General features: G+C 36.0%; 1 protein-coding gene across 1 annotated transcript in view; it reads left to right on the top strand.

Moving 5' to 3' along the window:
- The window catches only part of Iswi (nucleosome-remodeling ATPase imitation SWI), a 112,684-nt gene extending 111,698 nt beyond the window's left edge, over positions 1–986 (top strand). The window contains exon 18 of the mRNA XM_089103640.1: positions 653–986. Within this exon, the coding sequence (XP_088959766.1) occupies positions 653–896 (244 nt within the window). The 3' untranslated portion in view covers positions 897–986. The remainder of the gene's footprint in view (positions 1–652) is intronic.
- Positions 987–24,026: the final 23,040 nt, after the last annotated feature.

The raw sequence follows: 24,026 nt of genomic DNA on the forward strand, positions 1-24,026 counted from the left end.
TCAATTTGGTCAATTATTGATACCAGTAGCGTAATTTCGTCAAAATCCAGGGGAGGAGGCGGCAAAGTTGGAGCCAATTTTCCCAAATCAAATAAAAATGACGTGACAACTGAAAAATTATTCATATATTACCATAAAGGCAAATATGTACTAAAGAAAACTGACCTTTTTCTGCAGGCTTATCTTAGTATTGACAAGATTTTTTGCAAAAAATAAATTTGAATTTAGTGGGGCAAACTGCGGTGGGGGGGGAACTTGGGTCTGGAGGGGGCAGTTGCCTCCCCCCTGACCTATAGCAAATTACGCTCCTGATCAATGGCTCCCCTCCCCAAGATTTTACTCTAGATCCGTTCCTGTCGGTGTGATCAGCTTTCAGTATTTTAATTGTAGATCGGGTCGCAAGTTTCATAAGTTAAATCTCTCCGTTATCTTTTGAAAACTTTGAAGCCTAGTTTAAAGAAAAACAGCTGCAAGCACTAAAACCTTGAATAAATTTCTCGGTAGATCTGGAAAGTTCCGACTTAACAAATTTTCAATTTGTATTCATGGAAAACCCTTAAAATGATCTGCCATTTCCTCCCTGTGATTCTTCTCGGTATTTGCTTCCTTTTCATCCGTTAGTTATTTACTTTTAATTTTACTCTTTTTTCAGATCTGCTCCCCAATTTCGCTTTGATTGGTTTCTGAAATCAAGAACTGCTATGGAGCTTCAAAGAAGATGTAACACCCTAATCACTTTAATCGAAAGGGAAAATCAGGAACTTGAGGAAAAGGATAAGAAAAAGATTCCTAAGGCGGTTGAAGCACCAGCACCCACCACGTCCCCTGCTAAGGTCACAACGGGTAAACGGAAGCCAGAATATACCGGAACTGATAAAAAAAAGAAAAAGAAATAGGATTTTTTATATTATTAACTGTGACTATATTTTTTTTTTATACTTTAGCCAATTTGAATAAATGGGAATTTGTTTTTCCCTTTTCAGAAGGTCGACCTACCAAAGATGAAGGTACCTGTTGAGCCATAAACTACCCTTTTCCCCTTCAGAAGGCCATAATTGTACAGCTTCAACAGCCAAAACCAACATCAGATTCCATGAAATAGCTAATGGCGGGCCAGGCATGAGTAACAAGTGCAAATATCGAGCAAAGTAATATGCCACCACATACAAAACAACATATCATCTAATCTATAATAGAGTATAAAGAATGAGAAAAAGGGTGGCTTCTCCGGCCGTTATCTTGTTTGGCTCGGTTATAAATTAAATATAATAATATTTTGCACGTGGTGCCATATTATCTTGCTCAATATTTCACTTGGGCTATTTAGGCTCGACCTAGGCTATTCTGTAGATATGATGCTTGTTTTTGGCTGCTGATGTTGTAAAATCATGTAAAAAACTCAGTGTATCACTTTCCTATAATTCCAAAGGGAAAAGTGTGCTTTAATTTCTTTGGTTGACCTCTGTGACGTATTTTTATCAGCCAATTACATTATTCCTTGTTTCTGAAGAGGCATATAACACTGCCTTTTTAGAGCCTCATTGATCTTAAAGTTTCCCGTGAATTTTTTTTAGCCCCCCCCCCAAAAAAACAAAAAAAAATTAAATTCTACCAGATTAGAGTTAACGGAAAAGGTTTTTGATGAGCTCAGTATGGAGGCAACAGTTAATCTGGAGTATGTCTAAAATTATTTGCTCTGAAGTTTAAAGTCAATTTATGTTATAAAGGGACAGTTTTCTGTCTAGAATTCCCGTCTATCGAAACTGAACTGTGTTAGGACATCGGTACTGACCCAGTAATTTGTTAGAGTTTTGGTACATTTTGAAGTGTCTAGTTTTGTCATTATTCTTTTTTTTTCTTTTTTTTTTGTCATTATTCTTTTTCTGAGAAGTCTTTGCCACCTTCTCAGAAAAGTCGATCTTGGGCTGGATCTTTCCTTTCTCCGCTTCTTGAAATGCTTAGGATCAGATAGCCATGTTAAAACACTTAGATTAACCACGCATGTGAAAACACTTGAGCTTTAGATCTTTAGAACTTGAGTACAATTGTTTTTATTATACATTTTTTCCCAATCACTGCAAAAAAAGTGCCAAATCTCAACAATATTCACCGTCAACATCTCAAATCCGTCCTGGTTTTAAAAACACTGTTCAAAATACAAATTGTTTCCAGCAAATCGCAAATAACAATTCTGGCATTTAGAACCTTTAGGGGGGGGGGGGGCGGTAGTCCTACTCCTGTTTGGGGTAATTTCTGTTCATAATTTCTGCTTACCTGAACATTTCAAGTTAGGACTACTTTAAAAACACTTAAATAAATAGATAATATAGAATGACCTGAGAACTTTATCATATCACCTCGTATAGATATAAAATCGAAGATCAGTAGCCAGCCCCAGGACCTGTTGATCTGGGACGTACTAGGGGTGGGGGGTCTCAGGGACACTCCCCCCCCCGATATCCCTCGTTTGCTTGAATTTCTGGGAACTTTTCATTCAAGTTTTATCCCTGGAAGCTGCCCCCCCCTGGAAGTTGCTTTATAACTGGATTAAAAAAAAAAAACTGCGTAGTAGCCTACTGGCTTGGGGGCATTCCCATTTTTATTTTGAGGTTAAATGTGGAAACCTGTTTATCTTATTCTTATTATCATCTAGTTAATGCTTTGAAAGTTGGTGATTAAATATTACCACTTTGCACCCTTCGAACTGATTGCCCATTTGCTTTATAATTTGTATCTAGTTTTAGCCATGAATTAGCCACCGAATTGACGAAAACACGAACAATGGGAAGATTACCTTGTTGGCTGAAGTCTTATTCATTCCCAAAATAGCTCTTACGTCACAACTGAATGGCCTGAAAACTTTTCGATAGCACCTCGTATAGCTATTAAAGTCAAGATCCATAGCTAGCCCCTTGCCTCGGGAGCAGGGACGTACTGAGGGGAGGAGGGGCTCAGGGAACACCCTCCCCCGCTATCCTTGGTTTGCTTGAATTTCTGGGCACCTCTAATTTATATTATCAAATATCTTTTTGTATTATTAAAACCCACTCACTCCCTGAATGTTCTTTTTCATAGTTGGCTCTCCCCGCCAAAAAATGCTTGGGAATATTCTTATTTGTAAGTGACTAAAAGTTAAAATCGGCTAATCTTATTCTTAGCTATCGACCAATTAATGCTTTGAAGTTGGTATTAAGTATTACTATTATTTTTACCCTTTGAACAGATTTGTCATTTTATTTGTATTTTGTGACTAGTTTTGGGTATAAACTAGGCACTTATTTGATGAAAACACGGAAGATGGGAAGGTTACACTGTAGCCTTATCTGTTACTAAAACAACTCTTCTGTCGCAACTACCCAGACAGTCCTACGTCTCATTTTTTTGTCATACTAAATGGCGTTTCTATCCTCAAAAACGAAAAATGGGCATACGTGACTGTTGTCAGCTTCTCTTTTGCCTACTAGTTAATACACATGGTATTTTTTTCTTGCACTCGTGATAACCCGAAAAATGCAACATATTTGTAATCGGATGCACGAGTCTTGTCGCAAGCTGTCTGTTGTAGTTTTACAGATAACCCCAGCCGATATCAGGTTAATGGCTTCCAGGTGTTTTCCTTAGAAGAGTACAGATATCTTGTTAGTTAACTAAATTGCACAATTCAAGAAATTCATTTGTAGAAAAATAATATGCGTATTTTACTTACGATTTTTTTTTTTTTTTTTTTTTTTTTTTTTTTTTTTTTTACTGTAATTATTCTAGTAGCCTTAATAGGTGACGGCAGAAGTTACTCCGAAGAAAAATTTTATCGGTAGTTGTGTTAAAAGAAAAAAACATTTATTATTATTATTTGTTGCAAGACCCGTATAAAGTAAATACTGACACAACGGAAACTAAAGATCGAAAAATAGAAGAGTTCATAAGTTTATTAATCCAGATTCATAAACAAATAAATAAATGAAACAACACTTTCACGCTGGAGAAAACCTATGAAGGTTTGCGATCACATGAAACTCCACGTAACTACTTACCTATTAACTCTGAAAGTAAGGAGCGACATTAAAACTTAAAACGAACAGAAATTATTCCGTATATGAAAGGGGCTGTCCCCTCCTCAACGCCTCGCTCTTTGCGCTAATTTTTTTTATTGTTTTAAAAAATTAAGTTGTGAAACAGAGTCAAACTTTAGCGTAAAGAGCGAGGCGTTGAGGAGGGGACAGCCCCTTTCATATCGGAATAATTTCTGTTCGTTTTAAGTTTTGATGTCGCTCCTTATTTCCAGTTTAAAAAACTTGTTTTTTTATTTAATTTCTGATCGTTCTTTAGTTAATGTAGCTTTTATTTTGGCTCACCGTGATTGAATAAGCAAACAAAATTTTCATAAAAATTTTACTCTTCTTTTGCATATTGGCTCTCTCTAAATTTGGCTCTGAAGTGATTTACAAATTAACTTACCCAACAAACTTCTATATTCGTATATTTTGCTTCTGGCTAAAAATACAAAGTTGCAGTTTTTTGCAGATATGAGCTTGAAACCAATGTAATATAGTTTTCTGATACGCTGAATCTGACGGTGTGATTTTCATTAAAATTCTTTCACGTCTAGGGGATGTTTCCCCCCTCTTTAAAAAAATCAGGCAAATTTTCTCAGGCTCGTAGACTTTGATGAGTAATACTAAACTTAATATAATTTATATATTTAAAATCAACATTATAAGCCCATTCTTTTGATACATTTATTGACATCAAAATTCCGTTTTTAAAAGTTTCGATTACTATTGAACCGTAGGCCTATCGCTTGTTTTTTTTTTTTATTATTACGTAAATGTTATTACGTATATAAGGGGGTTCTCCCCTTAGTCAATACCACGCTCTTTACGTTAAAAGTTAAAAAAAAAATTGATTCACAAACCCCTGAATCATAAAGGTCGTTTAAATAGAATAGATAGCTCTTTTGAAAGCACTAAAAAAAAACTAGCGTAAAGAGCGTGGAATTGACTTGGGGGAGAACGCCCTCATATACGTAATAATTTCTGTTCATTTTAATTTCTAATGTTGCTTCTTATTTTCAGTTGAAAAAACCTGTTTTTTTTTAATTTAATTTCTGATCGGTTTTTAAATAATGCTTGGAAATCCGGCGACCCCTTCATAGAAATGTCCCTTCTCCCAAAGAAAAATCCTACCCGTAAATATTCTCCCGAGTAACACCTACCTCCAGCCCCCCCCCCACCCGAAAAAAAACATTCCAGTAAATGTAGGTTTAATTCCCAGTAACCAAAACAAAATGTAAGCAATGGGTAAAGTTCATAACTTGCAGCCCTTCCCCTGGGAACTGTGGGAACTTAAGTCATCCTAAAAGACATATTTATTAGATTTTCGACTATGCTGAACAAAATGATTATCTCAAAATTTTGTTTGGGTGACTTAGGGGAATAAATGGGCGTGGGAGGGGCCCTAGTTACCCTCAATTTTTTTTTGTAAATTAAAAAGGGCACTAGAACTTTTAATTTCCTTTCCAATGAGCCCTCCTAAGATATTCTAGGACCACTGGGTCAACACGATTACCCCTGGAAAAAAAACACGTATCCGTGATCTTTCTTCTGGCAAAAGATGAAAAATTCCACATTTTTGTAGATAGGAGCTTGAAACCTCTACAGTAGGGTTCTCTGATACGCTGAATATGATGGTGTGATTTTCATTAAGGTTCTATAACTTTTAGGGGTCTTTCCCCCTTTTTTTGAAAATCAGCCAAATTTTCTCAGGAGCGTAACTTTTGATGCGTAAGACTAAACTTGATGAAACTTATATATTTGAAATCAGAATTAAAATCTGATTCTTTTGATGTATCTATTGGTATCAAAATTCCGTTTTTTAGAGTTTTGTTTACCATTGAGCCGGGTTGCTCCTTACTTACAGTTCGTTACCACGAACTGTTTGATATATATAAAAATAATAATAATAATAAAAAAAATATATAGACAAATAAATAAATAACTGAATTAAAAAATGATAATACATAAATAAAATATAAAAGAAAAATAATAATATAAAATATAAAAGAAAAATAATAATAACCAGTCCAGTCGCCATCACTCACTATCCCTCTCCCCTCCCCCACCCTGCAAACCATACCTTAGCCCCAACCCACCCTTACGTTCCCAGCCCACCCTTACCTTTTCAGCTCTTCTTCCTCCTATCCAACCTACCAGCCATAATAAAATTGAACAAATTCCCCCCAAAAAATAATCTTTTAAATTCTTTTTAAATTGAGGTACATGTTCCGCCGCTCTAATGATCAATGGTAGCTCATTCCATACTGATGGACCCAGGTGTATCATTGAAAATGAAGACCTGGTACCACGACGCAAATCAACAACTATTCTATATTATCACTTTGCCTAGTTCCATAATTATGCAGGTCACTATTAATTTGGTAAAAAATCTTAAAAACATCAGGGGTTAAACAATTTTTAAACTGCAACAAAAATATTGCAACTTTGTAATATCTTATCTGACTTACGTTAAGGAGCTTCAGGGATCTAAAACAAACACATGTGTCATGTACATCATGGACAAATCTTCCGAATTTTCCAATAGCTTTATTTTGAAGAATTTGCATTCTTCTATAGTTTCTTGAGAAGTTACTACTCCATAGGGGGCTATCGTAGGAGTTATGTTGACTAACCAACGAATAATATATAGTTAAAAGTATTCTTTGAGGGAGAAAGTGCTGCAGACGTCGAAGTATTCCTACCCCGCGGGCAATTTTTGATTAAATTGCGTCACTGTGACACGTCCATGCCAGATGGCAATCAAGATAAAAACCAAGGTAGCGGAGATGATCAACTTGCTGAACCAGATTACCACATAAAGTTACCTGGCCAGACACATCCAGTGGTGTACCAACTCTACTAAACGTCATTAAAAATGTCTTGCTAACATTTTCACACAATAGACCAAGTGAAGTGAAAATCTACGACCTTTCCAAGACAAGATTTACTTTTTTCAACAGGTCCTTCACGGAAGAGGCAAATACTGCTAAAACAGATCATCAGCAAATGAGATAAGACGCACATCTTTTAAGCAAAGACGTATGAGATCAACATAGATGAGGTAAAGCAGGGGACCTAACGCTGATCCTTGTGTTACTCCACACGTCACTGGAAATACTGCTGAACACACATAATTCAATACTGCTTTGTGGGATCTCCCTGTTATATAACTTTCAAACCACTTTAAGCACTTTCCCCTCACACCTAACGACTTCATCCGACTTAGCAGAGTTTGGAAATCAACTGTATCGAATGCTTTGCGAATATCTATAAATATAGACAAAGGTGTTTCACCTCTGTCCATACCACTGTTAATTGATTCCATAAGTTGTTTCAAAGCATTCGCCGTCAAGTGCCCTTTGCGAAATCCGAATTGGGTATCACTCAGCAAATCATTAGCCTGTGGGAAACTATATAGACGTTTATGAACAACTTTTTCTAATAATTTCGAAAACAGTGGAAGGATCGAGATCGGTCTCCAACTCTCAATTTCCTTTTTAGGGCCACCTTTATGAACTGTTATCACTTTCGCAACTTTTAGCTGGTCAGGTAAAATGCCCTTTTCAAGTGACAGGTTTATAATAAAAAGCAGACACGGTAGAATATAATGCATTATTGCCTTAAACGCTCGAAGAGATAAGCCGTCCACTCCCGCAGAATTTGATTTCAGAGATTTTCGCCCTGAAAAGTGTCAGTTTTTAATTCTTGGTCCTAAGGCTAATGATCTCGTTAATTCAGAAATATCTGTCCGTATTTATGATAGTATTTTAAAACCTTTGGAATCTTTTTTATATCTTGGTGTGCCTTATGGACCAAATTTAGCTCTATGCCGTGCTTCTATTTCTAAAGCAGTTAAAAGTAGAATAGCGTCTAGTTTCGGGGAAGTAATTTGTCTTCGCGATCTTCTTTCTCGGAAATCACTGGCTCGGGTATATAATACAGTCGCTTTGCCTCAAATTTTAGTTTTTTCATCGCTTCTCCTGTTTTTTAGAATTAGTAATATTGCGCATGTAAAAACCACATTTTTAATTTTGCTAAGTTCCTTTGCCGCTTTTCTAAATCTGAATCAAATACTTTTTTAATGAATGCATATAAAATAAAAAACCCTGTTGATGTTTTGGAGAAAAAGCAAAAGAAATTTTTATCCAAATTAAATGTTTTTTCTCATAATTTATAGAGCTGCGCACGAAGCTTAATTTATTTTATTTGATTTAATTTTTGAATGAAGTGTTAATTTGTGAAGTGTTAATTTATTATCTATTGAATGAAGTGTAATTTGTGTGGTAATTTTGATTGAAGGCCTTTGCGTATCTGTTGTTATATAGTTTAAAATAATTTTATGGCCTGTTGATTAGCGGTTATTATTTTTATTTATTTTTTTTTACTCTTCGTATTCGGAGGAAATGAAAAGTTTGAATTGAATAGACGATAGCCAGAAATAACCTTCGCAAGTTCAGCAGAGACATTGTGGGACACAGCAATATGATCTAGATTAGAAGTTCGAGCAAAATTGTGTACACATGTAAAATCACTATCTTTCGCAAGAACGGTAAAATAATCGCCAAACATACTCATTATCATTGATGTACGAGCTGATTGATGAAACCCAATTTATAATACTACTACTACTAATACTAACAACTCACCGCAGCACCAAGCCGCCTGAGGCCAACACAGCTACGCACGCTCCTCCTTCATCCCAATCTATTTGAAGCCTCCCTTTTTACGCCCGCCCATGAAATTCCCATTTCCTTTAGATCTTTCTTTATGACGTCCTCCCACCCCAGACGAGGACAACCTGCTTTCCGTTTAGCCCTGGACGGTTGGCCAAAAAGAACAATCTTCGGCGATCTGTCATCCGCACAACGTGCCCTAGCCACCTCAACCTTTCTTTCATTATAGCCCTAGAGAGTGGTATTGAACCACATTTTTCGTATAGCCTATTATTTGAAATACGGTCAGTCAGCCGGGTACCCAGATCAATCCTTAAGTAATTTCTCTGGAAAACATCTAGCAAATCTTCATCCACTTTTCTGAGCGCCCATGCTTTAGAGCCATATTTGACCACTGTCGTCACTGTAGCTTCTTATATTCTAATCTTAGTTTGCAGACTTATCTTCCTATTCTTCCAAACTTTTTTTAACTGTGAAAAAAGACACTGAGCCTTGGCTATTTCACTTTTAACATCTTCACTGCTCCCATCATCTTTACTAATAATGCTACCAAGGTAAGTGAAGCTGCCCACCTGATCTATATTTTCATTATCCAACGTCACCTTTTCATCTTCACTTATTCCTAGCCTTAGTGACTAAGTCTTTTTAACATTAATTTTCAAACCTATTCTAGCACCCGGAACTCGCAAAACCTCTAAAACTTTATTCTTTTTGCTCACACTTTCATCTTGGATGCTTAAATCATTAGCATAATCTAAGTCCAGGAGACTTTTTCCTCCCTATTTGATTCCGTGGTCTCCCATTGCCTTTCCTGTGCTCCTTAAGACAAAGTCCATCAAAATAATCTTTATAAAGGGGGATAGAACACAACCCTGTTTAACTCCTGATTTAATACGGAACCAGCTGCTTACCTCATTTCCTACCTTAAAAGCAGCAGTGTTATTCTCGTACATAGCACTAATCACTTTAATGTATTTGTCTGGTATACTGTACAAGGATAAAACCTTTACTAAATCTCTTCTATTAACAGAATCGAACGCTTGCTCATAATCTATAAGACTGAGGACCAAAGGTGTTTGACAACTCAGGCACTTCTCTATTATTAGCCTAAGAGTGAAAATTTGGTTGACAAATCATCTACCTTTTCTAAAACCGCACTGTTCTTCTCTTAAAACTTAGTCTACGGCATCTCTCAGTCTAAAAAGTATCCTATTAATAAGTAATTTACTACCTACAGAGACCAGACTAATGCCTCGATAATTACAACACTCACTCTTATCACCTTTCTTATACAGTGGCTTAATTAAGGTTTTCCTAAAATCGTTAAGTACTTCCCCTTTTCAAAAATCATATTAATAATATTCTGTAGCTTATTTCTAACCTCAGAGCCACCGTATTTAATAAACTCATTTACCACCCTATCAGCACCTATAGCCTTATTATTTTTTAATCCTTTTAGTACTTTCGCTAATTCTTCCTCACAAAACAAATCTTCCTTCACATCCAAGGTATCACTTTCCTCTAAATCTCTCTATTTTTCATTTTCCTCTATATCTTTTCCTGCAACTCTATCTCGGTTAAGCAAATTCTCAAAATGTTCGGCCCATCTCTCTTTAGTTCTTTCCTTATTGCTAATTCTGGCCACGTTCCTGTCTTTAACTGGGCAAAGTCTGGATTGACTCCTCCCTCTCAATTTGTTAACATGCCAGTACAATATTTTACTATTATGCCATCAAGCTGAATCTTCCAGATCCTCGGCAATTTATTCATGGCCGCCTCCACTTCACACCTCCTTAGTTCAGATTTTATTTCTTTCTCCGCTTTCCTTGCATTCCTTTTGTTTTCATATGATCTATCACTCAGAAAATTCTTGTACAAGTCCTTTCTCCTTTCTATCAAACATAAAGCTTTTTCACTGATATTCTTAGCTGCAGTTCTAGCTTTCTTCCCTAAGACACCTTCAACAACTTCACAAATTATTTCTCTAAAATTATTCGAACCATCTTCCACATTATCAACTTTTAAACTCTGGAGTTTAGTATTCAACTGTTCCTCTAAAGTTTCTCTCAAATTCTCATCCTGGAGTCTTCCAACTTCATAACTTCCCGGGAGGTAGTTAGCCTTCTGATACTTCAGCTCTAAATTAACCCTTGACACTACTAGATGGTGATCTTTACTTTTAACATCCATAACAGCACTTCTATGTACCCTAGTATCTTGTATTGATCCTGCCAGTGTTCGGTTTACTATAACATAATCAATAAGGTTTGCTGTCTTACCATCACGTGAATACCATGTTAAATTATGAGCCATTTTATGACCAAACACCGTATTGGTTATAACTAGATTGTTATACCTACAAAATTGCAAAAGTCTCTATTCATTACTGCTTTCTTTTCCTACACAAAATTTACCTAGGCTAGGATACCATTTATCCCTATTTCTACCGACATGGGTGTTAAAATCTCCCAGTAATAACATCATATTTCTACCTGGGACCCTGTCTATTTGCTCCTGTAACTGTAAGTGAAATTCATCTGAGTCACTATGACGTCTGTCTGTTGGCTCAACAGAGGCATAGTCAACTATAACAGATACCCTGAACTGTATAGTTAGAAAATGAGCCATTAGAATTATTTCATTAATACTGTCCCAGCCTAAACAAGACTTAGCAGCTTCCTTATTCATCATGAGGCCTACTCCCTGTCTATTTATCCCATTCTTCCTGCACTGAGTAAACAAATTCTATATTACCTAATAGGCAAGCCTATTCGCTTAACTTTACCCAAACATGAACCAAGCTTTTGTACAGAAAGGGCGAATAATTGATCAGATTGATCAGTGAAGATAATGAAGATACAACTCTCAATCCTAATTGCAAGAAAACTACTACCCGTATCAAATAAGCTAGAGCGGACATATGAAAGTACGAATGATGCTAGACCTTCAGATGGTCTACCCCCTCTACTTAATATCTTAGCGGGCACACAGAATGATGAAGCACCTTTTAACTTAAGTAAATTTATACTAAGCTAAGTAATAAAATGCTCATGAACAAAAATAACAGAATATTTTCAAATAAGGTCATTTAGCACTGGTAATTTATTTAACAAGGCTCCATTAATATTCCAAGACATAAGGCTTAGCATTATGGGCTCACTTTTAACGGTTTACGATTTTCAGGGCAGTTAACACTATAGCACGTATGACCTTCCCCTTTACAAGTAACACAAATAGGAGTTTTCTTGCACGGGTGATCGGAGGTAGACTTGTGGTCACTTGCTCCATCTCAAACATATGGTTGGCTGTTTACAGTTCACAGCGACATGGCTAGTAACATGGCAGTTAAAGCACCGGCGAGGGAGGAAAATAAACTCCTGCACAGGAAGACGCTCGTATCCAACTTTAATTGAATCCTTTAGGAATCTGTCAAGCTCATTTAGAGATTGAAAGTACACTTTAAATGTTCTTGATTTCCCACACTGTGCTATTTTGACGCCATTTGGAATAAGCTCTTTAAGTTTAGTGTCGTCCAAATCGTCGGGTACCCACTTAATGGCTGCAACAAAGACGGGTTTTTTAGTTGATGCCTCAAGAGAGAGTTCAGAGCACTTCGCTTTATCAACAATTTGGGTAGCAATATGTTTATTAGAAACGACAAGCTTCCACTCCCCTTTGCTTCGGTGGAGTTCATTTATCCCTCCGTCAGCACTAGGAAACAAACTATCTATAAAGGTTTTTCTCTCTGATGGACCTTTCAAATCCTTAGGAGGATTCTTGAGAACCACCGCATAAGAAACTTTTGAGGCTAAATTTGACCGTTCTTGCGGTTCAACTTGAGGCCATTTAGGGGTAGATGTGGAATTTTCAATAAAATTGTCCAGATTTCGTGACAACTCATTCGCTTTAGATACAACCGTAGCGTGTACAGCCTCCCCTACGGTCGGGACTTTGCATGGGCTCATTATAACAAAATTAGGTATGGGGACATTTAGCTTTGCATCTGTGAAAAGAGTTTTGCACATGTCAGAAAATTGTTCTCTTTTTTCAAGTGTGATACCATGTGGCTTGAAACATTCAGTTCAGCATTTAGTAGCTTTTAAGCTTGCAAAACTACGTCTCGATTGTAGTAGACAACTGCTGTTTTTACAATTAAATCAATTTTCACACCATCAGTCATCGATCTTTTCAGAAAATTTAAAACTGGGTTTAAAACTAGCTTCTCGCTCATATTATAGAAACAAAAAATTTTTTACTACTTTCTATAGATATTCAAGGCCATCTATTAATAGATAAAGTAGATTGGGCTATTTACTTCCAGGTACTCTAGTATTTGGAGATAGACCTAGTCTAGTATTTGGTAGCTAACTCGTACTTAAACATGGAATTCAGAGCAAGAGCTTTCAGGGCATCTCAGCCGGACCGAGATGCAAGTGCTCCAGAGAGCGTATAAGCATAAGCGACATTAGATTTTTTCACGGATAGACAAGTCAAATTTCTCTTGAACGTGAAACTTGGCTTCACCTTTGTAACACTAAATTTTAAAGAATCTAATTTTAAATTAATTTATTCCAATACATATATGAAAATCGGTAATTAGTAGTGCAATGTTATTATTAGATGTTTTAAGAAATTACAAGTAGGTTTCGAAGTCTCGAGTTGATTTCTAAGGCATTTTGAGAAAGTTTCTGCTAAAATACGTGTTCCAGGGTTCTCATGTGATCTGCCATCAGCGGTCCAATGGACGAGGTTGAACGAGTGTATGGGTGAAGGTTTTTTTTTTCTTTTTTTTAAAATCCCACCTCCTCTCCTCTCGGTGACATAATAATCTTTTTCACATAATTTCAAAACTTTAATGTCACCTACACGACATAAAAGCAAAGCTTATATGCGCACCAAGACTGTAGTAGTCAAACATTACTGAGTTGTGATCCTACTGTCTATTATTTATATGCAGTGGTTCTAAGTTTTAAAGTTACTCCTTACTTTCAGTAAAAAAAACTTGATTTTTTATATTTAATTTCTGATCGTTTTTCAAATTATCCAAGGAAATCCACCTCCCCCTTCCATGGAAAATCATCCCCCAAAAAAATTTATCCATGGAAAGTTCCTTCCACGTAAAATCCTTCCCCCAGAAAAATACTCCCTGACAATTCTATCCTTGCTGCGAATCCCCCCCCCCCCGGCAAATTTCTTGTGGACGGCTCAGCCTGGAAAACTTCGTATGGAAGGAGTTGTCGTAGAAATTTTGGAAGGAACTCATTCGATTGGAAAATGAAAGTTCTAGTGCACTTTTTAAGAGTCAGAAGTGATTTGAGAGTAACCAGTGCTATCCAACCAACCTGGCCCCTCAAAGACATCCGTTTAAAATTTCGATATAGCCATCTTGTTCAGCTTAGTTGAAAAGTCCATTAACTATGCCTCTAGGGATAACACCCCCATCCCACAGCCTTTGGGACAAGGGCTGTCAGCTATACATTTGCTCCTTGTTTCCATAAAATATGTGTTATCAGGAAGGGGGGGGGCGTGTTTAACCTTTTGTGTCCAAAGATGCAAAATGTATTCAGGCGAATCTTTCAGGGAATGTTGAGAGGTTGAACTAAATCAAAATACACTATGGGCATGGGGTTTGTCAAAAGGGCGTATCTCAGGAATGACTCAGGGTGTTAAGAGTAGATTGTGTCGTATGGATAAGAGTTAAGCTATACACCTTTAATAGAAAGTAAGTATCCCCTCACTTGTCAAGGCCTTCCCCTAAGGCACTCTTGAGGATCAATGAGCTCTATCAAGGTCAGGCACACTTGAGGACCAATGAACTCTATCAAGGCCAGGCACTATTGAGGATCTATGAACTCTATCAAGGCCATTCCCTAAGGAACTCGTGAGGATCAATGAGTTCTATCAAGGTCAGGCACTCTTGTGGACCAATGCACTCTATCAATGCCATTCTCTAAGGCGCTCTTGAGGATCAATGAATTCTACCAAGGCCATTCCCTAAGGCACATTTGAGGATCAATAAACTCTATCAAGGCCAGGAAAGTCACTGAACTGCTGCATAACCAATTTCTCTGGCCTTTTGCCACTGATAGTTATGTGAATAAATTGTATATTTGGGTTGGATTAAATCGATTTATATTTTTATAAGGCTCCTACATTAAGTAAATGTAAAGTGGGATTTTATATCCCATTTTAATGTATATTATATCCCACTTTAAATGAATTATATTAAAAGGCACCCAGAATAAAGTTTTAAAATAGAAATCCAGAACAATCCTTAGAAATCAAGACCCATCCTGAGAAATCAAGTAGTGAGGATGTTAGGGATTTGACGATGCCCTTAGGGGGTAGTCTATACTATTGGAGTTACTACAAATTCTTCTTACAAAATACGTTTTGTGCTCTGTTTTAAACGAAACTTCTATGAAAAGATGTCCAGTTGTGAGGGGGTTATGGATATGACGAAACCCATAGTGGGTATACTATTGGCGCTACTACAAAAAGTCGTATACATTTTAGGCAATGATATGATAGACCTTAGTCATCGATGACCCAACCTCCAAGGGCCTCAATGCTCCTCACTCCCCCCCCCCAAACTATTTGCCCCCCTTTTTTTTGTGCCTATTTTATTTAACTTTCTTTAAACTTTTTTAGAACCTTTTTTATAAAATAGAAATTTTTCAGTTTTTTAATGTTTTCAAATGACATGAAATATACTTAAAACAAAAAAAAATTACATTTAATATTGTCGAAATTCGAAATGAGAATGATATAAATATATTAGTCGTGATTTTTACAATTAGAAACATGATGTTTGTAGTAACACATTTTTTGGACAAAAATGTTCTTTTGGATTTGGAAACTATTCAACTTTTTTTTTAGACAGCCCTGAAAATAGAATTTTAATATCGTTGAAATAAAAAAAAACTAAGTAAAAGATGAAAAAAATGTACAAATTTGGTTTTTCTAGAACAAAAGTCACAAGTATCATATGTTTACTATTTTCATTTTGTATTTTAAAAATGTCACGAGGGAATTTCTTTGGCGCTTAGAATTTTTCGGACTGATGATTATGGTTTTTGGATATTTTTTATGCGGCTGACCCCTGTGGTACTCTATGGTTGCTCATCGAGACTACGTAGTTTATTGCACATATTCAATCAGTATTTTTTGTATATTGGAAGGATAAACACTTGAATCATATTTATAAAAAAGTGAAGATGAAATATTCGAAGTAAAGTGTGTGCACATGATAAGGTCATTGTTGCGTTGAATGCTGACAAAGACAAATATCTAAACTATGAAACAAGTACTACTGGAGATCTCATTGGAAATGAATGTGTGCATTGTCATGACTGTGAGATATTAAATTTCTTTGGAGTACCAAAAACTCTTACAGTGGTGGATATGTGAGAGTGAGATCTTCAGAGATGAAATCACTCAAAGAGAATGCCAGCATAAAAAAATAACTGATGAAGAGGGGAATCTTCTTGCTAGTGCTCTTGGTAACACGTTACCCAGTGATAAACCTTATGTTCCGCTTTCGGGTATTAGCATTCAACGGAAGGTCAAAAGACGAAAGGCGTACTCTTCTACTAATATCATAAACCTTATCTTGTTTGCGTGCCAGAGCTGTTACCAGTGTAAAAATAATGTGATACTAGACAGTGAAATCGCTGGCAAAATAAGAAGGGCATTGGCAGACAACATCACACTATGTATATAAAGATAAAGTGATTGAAAATAAAGCACATCTGAACATTATTACTATCATTGATCATATACCAACACATATAGTAAATGAAGGCACTAATACCAATGGCGAAACGCATATTGAACCTGTAGCTTACATCACAGTAAAAATTGTGAAAGACTCAAAATGGATTAATGATATTCTAGTGATTACAAACTAAGAGAAGAGAGTACCTACACTATCAACAGAAAACATGAAGAATTATTTTATGGAATAGATTCAAAATGTTCAAAGTTGTTCAATGATATTAATAATATATAATAATGTATGTGACATATTTTTGTAAGTTAATATTCTACATGTCGTTATTTCATTAAAAATATTTTATGCATTGATTTGTTATTTTTCCATTATTTTTAGGGTACACTAGCAAATCGAATGTGTTTACTAGTGTCCAAAATAGGTGAATTAGATTTTTACCATATTATGAGAGAGTTGAATCGAATTCTTTCTAGAGTAAGAGACATATGAAGTGGGAATTTATCAATATTCACTCAAACACAGGCACTACTATCAGCTTATAAGTGGTTTACTTGTGTTTGAAATATGTGAATTAGATTTTCACCATAGTCCGAGAGAGTTGAATTGAATTCTTTTTAGAGTTAAATTCATATGAAGTGGGAATTTATCAATATTTTCTCAAACACATACACTGCTATCAGCTCAAAAGTATTTTTTTTAGAGTCTGAAATAGGTGAATTAGATTTTTTATCATAGTCTTAGAGATGAATCCAATTCTTTTTATAATTAGAGACATATGAAGTGGGAATTTATCAAGATTTACTCAAATACAGACACTACTATTAGCTCAAAAGAGGTATACTAGAGTCTGAAATAGGTTAATTAGAATTTTTACCTTATTCTGAGAGAGTTTTTTGAATACTTTTTAGAGTTAGAGACATATAAAGTGGGAATTTTTACCATAGTCTGAGAGATAAATCGAACTTTTCTATAGAGTTAGAGACATAGGATGTGGGAATTTATCAAGATTCACTTAAAGGCAGACACTACTATTGGCTCAAAAGTGGTTTATTAGAGTCTGAAATAGATGAAAAAGACTTTAACCATAGTCTGAGAGAGATGAATCAAATTCTTTTTGGAGTTAGAATCATATGAAGTGGGAATTTATCAAGATTCAATCAAACGCAGACACTACTATCAGCTCACAATTGTTTTACTAGAGTCTGAAATAGGGGCATTAGATTTTTACAATAGTCTGAAAGAGATGAATCATTTCCTTTTAGAGTTAGATACATATGAAGTGAGAAGTTTATCAAGATTCACTCAAACACAGACATTACTAGCAGCTCACAAGTGTATTATTGAAGTCTGAAATATATGAATTAGATTTTTACCGTAGTCTGAAAGAGATGAATCGAATTCTTTTTACAGTTAGAGACATATTAAGTCGGAATTTTTCAAGATTCGCTCAAACACAGACACTACTATTAGCTCACAAGTAGTTTACTAGAGTCTGAAATAGGTGAATTAGATTTTTACAATAGTCTGAAAGAGATTAGTCGAACTCTTTTTCGAGTTAAAGGCATAAGAAGTGGGAATTTGTCAAGATTCGCTCAATCACAGACACTAGTATCACCTCACAATTGGTTTACTAGTGTTTGAAATAGGCGAATTAGATTTTACCATAGTCTGAGAGAGTTGAATCAAATTCCTTTTAGAGTTAGAGACGTATGAAGTGGGAATTTATCAAGTTTCAATCAAACACAGGCACTACCATCAGCTCACAATTGGTTTACTAGAGTCTAAAATCGGTGAATTAGATTTTTACCATAGTCTGAGAGAGATGAATCGAATTCCTTTTAGAGCTAGATAAATATTAAGTGGGAATTTATCAAGATTCACTGAAACACAGACATCACTACCAACTCATAAGTGGATTATTAGAGTCAGAAATACGGGACTTAGATTTTTACTACTGTCTGAGAGAGATGAATCGAATTCTTTCTATAGCTAGAGACATATTAAGTGGGAATTTATCAAGATTCACTCAAACACAGACATTACTACCAGCTCACAAGTGGTTTATTAGAGTCTTGAATAGGTGAATTAGATTTTACCATAGTCTGAGAGAGATGAATCGAATTCTTTTTAGAGTTACAGACATATGAAGTGGGAATTTATCAAGATTCACTGAAACATAGACACTATCAGCTAAAAATTTGTTTACTAGAGTCTGAAATAGGCGAATTAGATTTTTACAATAGTCTGAGAGACATGAATCGAATTCCTTTTAGAGTTAGAGACATATTAAGTGGGAATTTATCAAGATAATTCAAACCCAGACACTACTATCAGATCACAAGTGGTTTACTAGAGTCTGAAATATGTGAATTAGATCTTTTACCTTTGTCGGAGAGAGTTGAATCGAATTCCTTTTAGAGTTAGAGACACATGAATTGGAAATTTTTCAATTATCACTCAAACACAGACACTACTATCAGCTCACAAGTAGTTTTACTTGAGTGTGAATTAGTTTAGTTATATTTTTACAATAGTCTGAAAGAGATTAGTCGAACTCTTTTTCGAGTTAAAGGCATAAGAAGTGGGAATTTGTCAAGATTCGCTCAAACGCAGACACTAGTATCAGCTCACAAGTGGTTTATTAGTGTTTGCAATAGGTGAATTATATTTTTACCATAGTAAGAGAGAGTTGAATCGAATTCTTGTTAGAGCTAGAGACATATGAAATAGGAATTTATCAAGATTCACTTAAACCAAGACACTACTATTAGCTAACAAGTGGTTTACTAGAGTCTACAATAGCTAAATTAGATTTGAAAATATTTTGAGAGAGATGAATCGAATTCCTTTAATAGTTAGATACATATTAAGTGGGAATTTATCAAAGAAAAATCCTACAGATTATTTTGGATACCCGACTGACTGGCTGTGGCTCAAACAGCAAGCTGTACAGAAAATATGGTTCAGTCCCGCTTTCTAGGACTATAATGAGAGAAATGATGAAAGGTCTAAGAGATCTCCTGCGGATGAAGGATGGCAGATTGCCGAAGATTGTTCTCGTCGGCCAACGTCTGGGGCAAAACTAAAAGTAGGTTGGCCCGAAACGGGGTGTTAGGATGTCGCAAGGTAAGATTTAAGGGATATAGAAACCTCTTGGGAGAGTGTAAAGAGGGAGGCTTTGAATATATTGGGATGGAAGAAGAGAGTGCGTTTCTGTGATGGCCACAGGTGGCTAGGTTCTGCAGTGAGTAGCTAAAAGTAATAGTAGTAGTAGTAGTAGTGTGGATAGTAATTATCTTCAGTGTTCTTACACATTTTGAATTTCAACGCACAACTTTCATTAAGATCAAACATGGTTTGGAAGGGTCTTTCACCCCGTTTTGATTTAGTTTTATTCCCTGAAATTTTAGCGTTCATATTCTTAGCCTTAACAGAAATGGGAGTCATAATGGTTATAGTAGGAGTAGTAGCAGTAGCATTAGTAGTAGTAGTAACCACAGTAGAAGAAGTAGTATGCACATTACCTTTTCGTCCGTTGAAAATCACCCCGCCATTTCCTGGGGTTTCAACTTAATAAGCTAAGTGGTTCCTAAGAAATTGCTTATGTGCCCCTTTCGACAAGTGGTATGAACATTAGTAGTAGTCGCAATAGAAATAGTAGTTGTAGTAGCAGTAGTAGTAGTGGTGGTGGTAGTAGTAGTAGTGTGCACATATTGTATTCTGGTCAATTGATTATCCCCCTCATCACATCACTCCCTGAAAGTTCCAACTTAATAGTAGATTGTGTCGTATGGATAAGAGTGAAGCTCTACAATTTTAATAGGAAGTAAGTATCCCCTCACTTGTCAAGGCCATCCCCTAAGGCACTCTTGAGGATAAATAAGCTCTATCAAGGCCTGGCCCTCTTGAGGACCAATGAAATCTATTAAGGCCAGTCACACTTGAGGATCAAGGAACTCAATCAAGGCCATTCCCTAAGGCACTCTTGAGGATCAATGAGCTCTATCAAGGCCAGGCATTCTTGAGGACCAATGAATTCTATCACGGCCATTCCCTAAGGCACTCTTGAGGATCAATGAACTCTGTCAGGGCCAGGAAAGTCACTGAACTCTTGCATAACTGATTTATCGGGCCTTTTATAATTGATTGTTATATGAATAAATTTTATATTTGGGTCGGATGAAATGGATTTACATTTTGTAGGATTCCTACATTAAGTGAATATAAAGTGGGATTTTTAATGCATTACATTAAAAGGCCCCGAGAATAGAATTTTAATGAAGAAATCCAGAACAATCCTTTGAAATCAAATATTGAGGGGGTTAGGTATTTGACGATGTCCTTAGGGGGTAGGCTATACTATTGGAGTTACTAAATATTCTTCTTAAAAATCCAAAATACATTTTTGCTCTGTTTTACACAAAAAGTTCGATGAAAACAAATCCAGTAGTGAGGGGGTTATGGATTTGACGACGCCCATAGTGGTTATACTATTGGAGCTACTGCAAAAAGTCGTGTACATTTTAGACAATGATACGACAATCCTTAGTCATCAATGACCCAAGCTCTAAGGATCCCAAAGCCCCTCACTGCCTAACTTTTGTCCTTCTCTTTCTTACCTATTTTTTTGAACTTTTTGTTTAACTTTTTTTAACTGCGTTTTTAACACAGAAATTTTTAAACTTTTTTGTGTCGTAAAATGACATGAACTATTAGAAAGATAATGTTTGCTGTAACGCTTTTTTTCTCGACAAATTTTTTTCTTGGACTTGGAAACTATTCAACTTTTTTTTATGGAGCTTTACCAGTGGTACTCTATGGCTGGTTGTCGACAGCACCGAGAATAAAATTTTAATATCGTCGAAATAAAAAACTAAGTAAAAATAAAAAAATAAAAATAAAAATATCATTACAAATATGGTTTTTAGTAGAGAAATCAAAATCATCATATTTATACTATTTTAACTGTGTATTTTGAAAATATCACAAGTGAATTTCTTTTGCACTTAGAATTTTTTAGACTGATGAACATGGGTTTTGGATATTTTTTTACATACACACATACATACAAACATACACACATACACACATAGACACGCACACATATACACACAACACAAGAAGAAACATAAACACATAGACACATAGACACACAGACACATAGACATATCCACACATAGATACATACAAAAATACACACATACACACATAAACAAAAACACAAATACACACATACACAAATACACACACGCACTCACACACATATTCATAAACACATACACACATACACTCATTCAAACATTCAATCAAACACATACACACTTTCTAACATTCAAACATACAAACATACACACATTCACACATACACACATACACACACACACACTTACACACATACACTCATAATCTCATACACACATCCACTAATACACACAACCAATCAAAAACAAATAACCACATACACACGTACAAAAATACAAACATACACACACAAACACACAAACACACTTACACACACATACACACAAACACACATACAAACAAACAAACATACAAACAAACACACAAACAGACATACACAAATACACACAGACACACAAATAAACTGACAAATATAAACACATACACACATACACACACATACACAAAAACGAACAAACACACACAGAGACACACACACACAAATGAAAATATACACACATACACACACAAACACATTCACATATACACATATACACAAATGCACACAAACACAAAAACACACAAACACATAAAGATACATATACAAATACACACACACATACACACATACACACATACACACATACTTACATACACACATTCACACATACATATATACACATATACACACATACACATATACACACATACACACATACACATATACACACATACACTTGGATATTTTATTAACATTGTCAAACCAGTAAGATTTTCATTGAATTATAATCCCAGTGAAGTTAGTTAGATTTCGCAATATTTCAAAGGATTATAGTTCCTGACCCATATATGAAACCTTTGCTTAATGTTTTAAACTAGTTTCTGGACATTTACATAAGTTTTTACGGCTTATGATTTACGGACACGATTAATCGAAGCAATTTGGTATCATAAGTGGAATAAGGGATTACGATTTACGGACTATATTACTGTAAGTGAAAATGATTGATCCTGGAATTTGGGCGAAAGATAAACTTTTTTATAATCCAGTGTTGAATTTCATACAGAAAAATCTCGAACAAGGGATTACCCACGATTCGATTAAAGATCATGCTTTGGATTTTTTTTTCGGCTACTGATGTGTTAGATGCGAGAAAGCTTTTCCTCCAGAAAGCGTTTCCAAGGGAAGTTCCACCCAGGCGAGGTGGTAATAACGCCCAACAAAATAGTATTGCCGATATTATTGCAGCGTTCGAAAGATGTGACTCTGAAGATATAGATGTGCCGGACTTCGTGATAAGGAACGCGAGTGAAATCCCGACAATTCCCGCATCGGCATATTCCATGCTTAGTAGTAAGATAAACGCCTGTTTTAATGAATTACGCGCTTTGCCAGAAAAGCTTCAAACCCAGCCGCCTTCCCCCCCCCGTCGCTCCCCCTTTAGTTGAAGATAAACCTACATATGCAGTGATTGTGAAAAATGTTCCTACCGATTTAAGTGATCCTGGTTTGCGAAAAGATAAATTGAATACGCTTGAAGGTCGTGAAGGGATTTTAAGTCTAAAACCTGATAATCAGAATAAAAAGTGGATCTTAGTTACTCGAGATAGGCAGTAAGCCGTATCCCTTGCCACCTCAGCCTCTAAGAGCCTACCTAATGTTCATACCAAGGTCCTTGATAAAAAAGCACTTGGTATTGTTCGGGGTATCCCCGAAAATGTATCAGAATCTTCTCTAAAGGAAAGCATACCGGAATTAGTACGTGCTATAAAAATAGGACATTCAAAATGTTTTCGTTTGGAATTTCTGGATCAGTTAGCACTGAAAATGCAATTAACCATGGTCTCCGACTTGGATATGAGCTTTTTCGTGTTGAAATCTACCAAGAATTACGCGTCGTTGTTTCCGGTGCCAAGGAGTAGATCACACTATTGCTAGATGCCCACGTTCTCCTGATTTACCAAAATGTTCCCGCTGTGCTGGGGCTCACGAAAACACCATGGACAACCCTAGCTCAGTTGCTCCTAAGTGCGCCAATTGCGGAGGAAATCATGTTTCTTATAGTTTAAAATGCTCGGTACTGAGAAATGCACTTGCCAAGACAACATGATGACTTCTCCTGCAGCCTTAAGTTTTGTTTCTCTGAACATTAATGGTACTAAAGATAAGGATCTGCAATTTACCGAGCTGCTAAATTTTGATTTCGGATTCCTACAGGAACATCTACTTTCCAAAGTTAATACGAACAGTTTAAGGTGGTCTGCTACACATGATATATTTATTCGAGAAGCAAAAAAGACCCGCGGTCGCCCTTCCGGTGGCACCGCTATCTTCAATCGGTCGGGATATCAGCCTGTGCAAATTTATTCTGATGCTAATATTCTAGC

The sequence above is a fragment of the Artemia sp. Qi Xiang Cuo genome, chromosome 2 (assembly GCF_049724085.1).
Source record: "Artemia sp. Qi Xiang Cuo chromosome 2, ASM4972408v1, whole genome shotgun sequence".
Classification (NCBI taxonomy): domain Eukaryota; kingdom Metazoa; phylum Arthropoda; class Branchiopoda; order Anostraca; family Artemiidae; genus Artemia; species Artemia sp. Qi Xiang Cuo.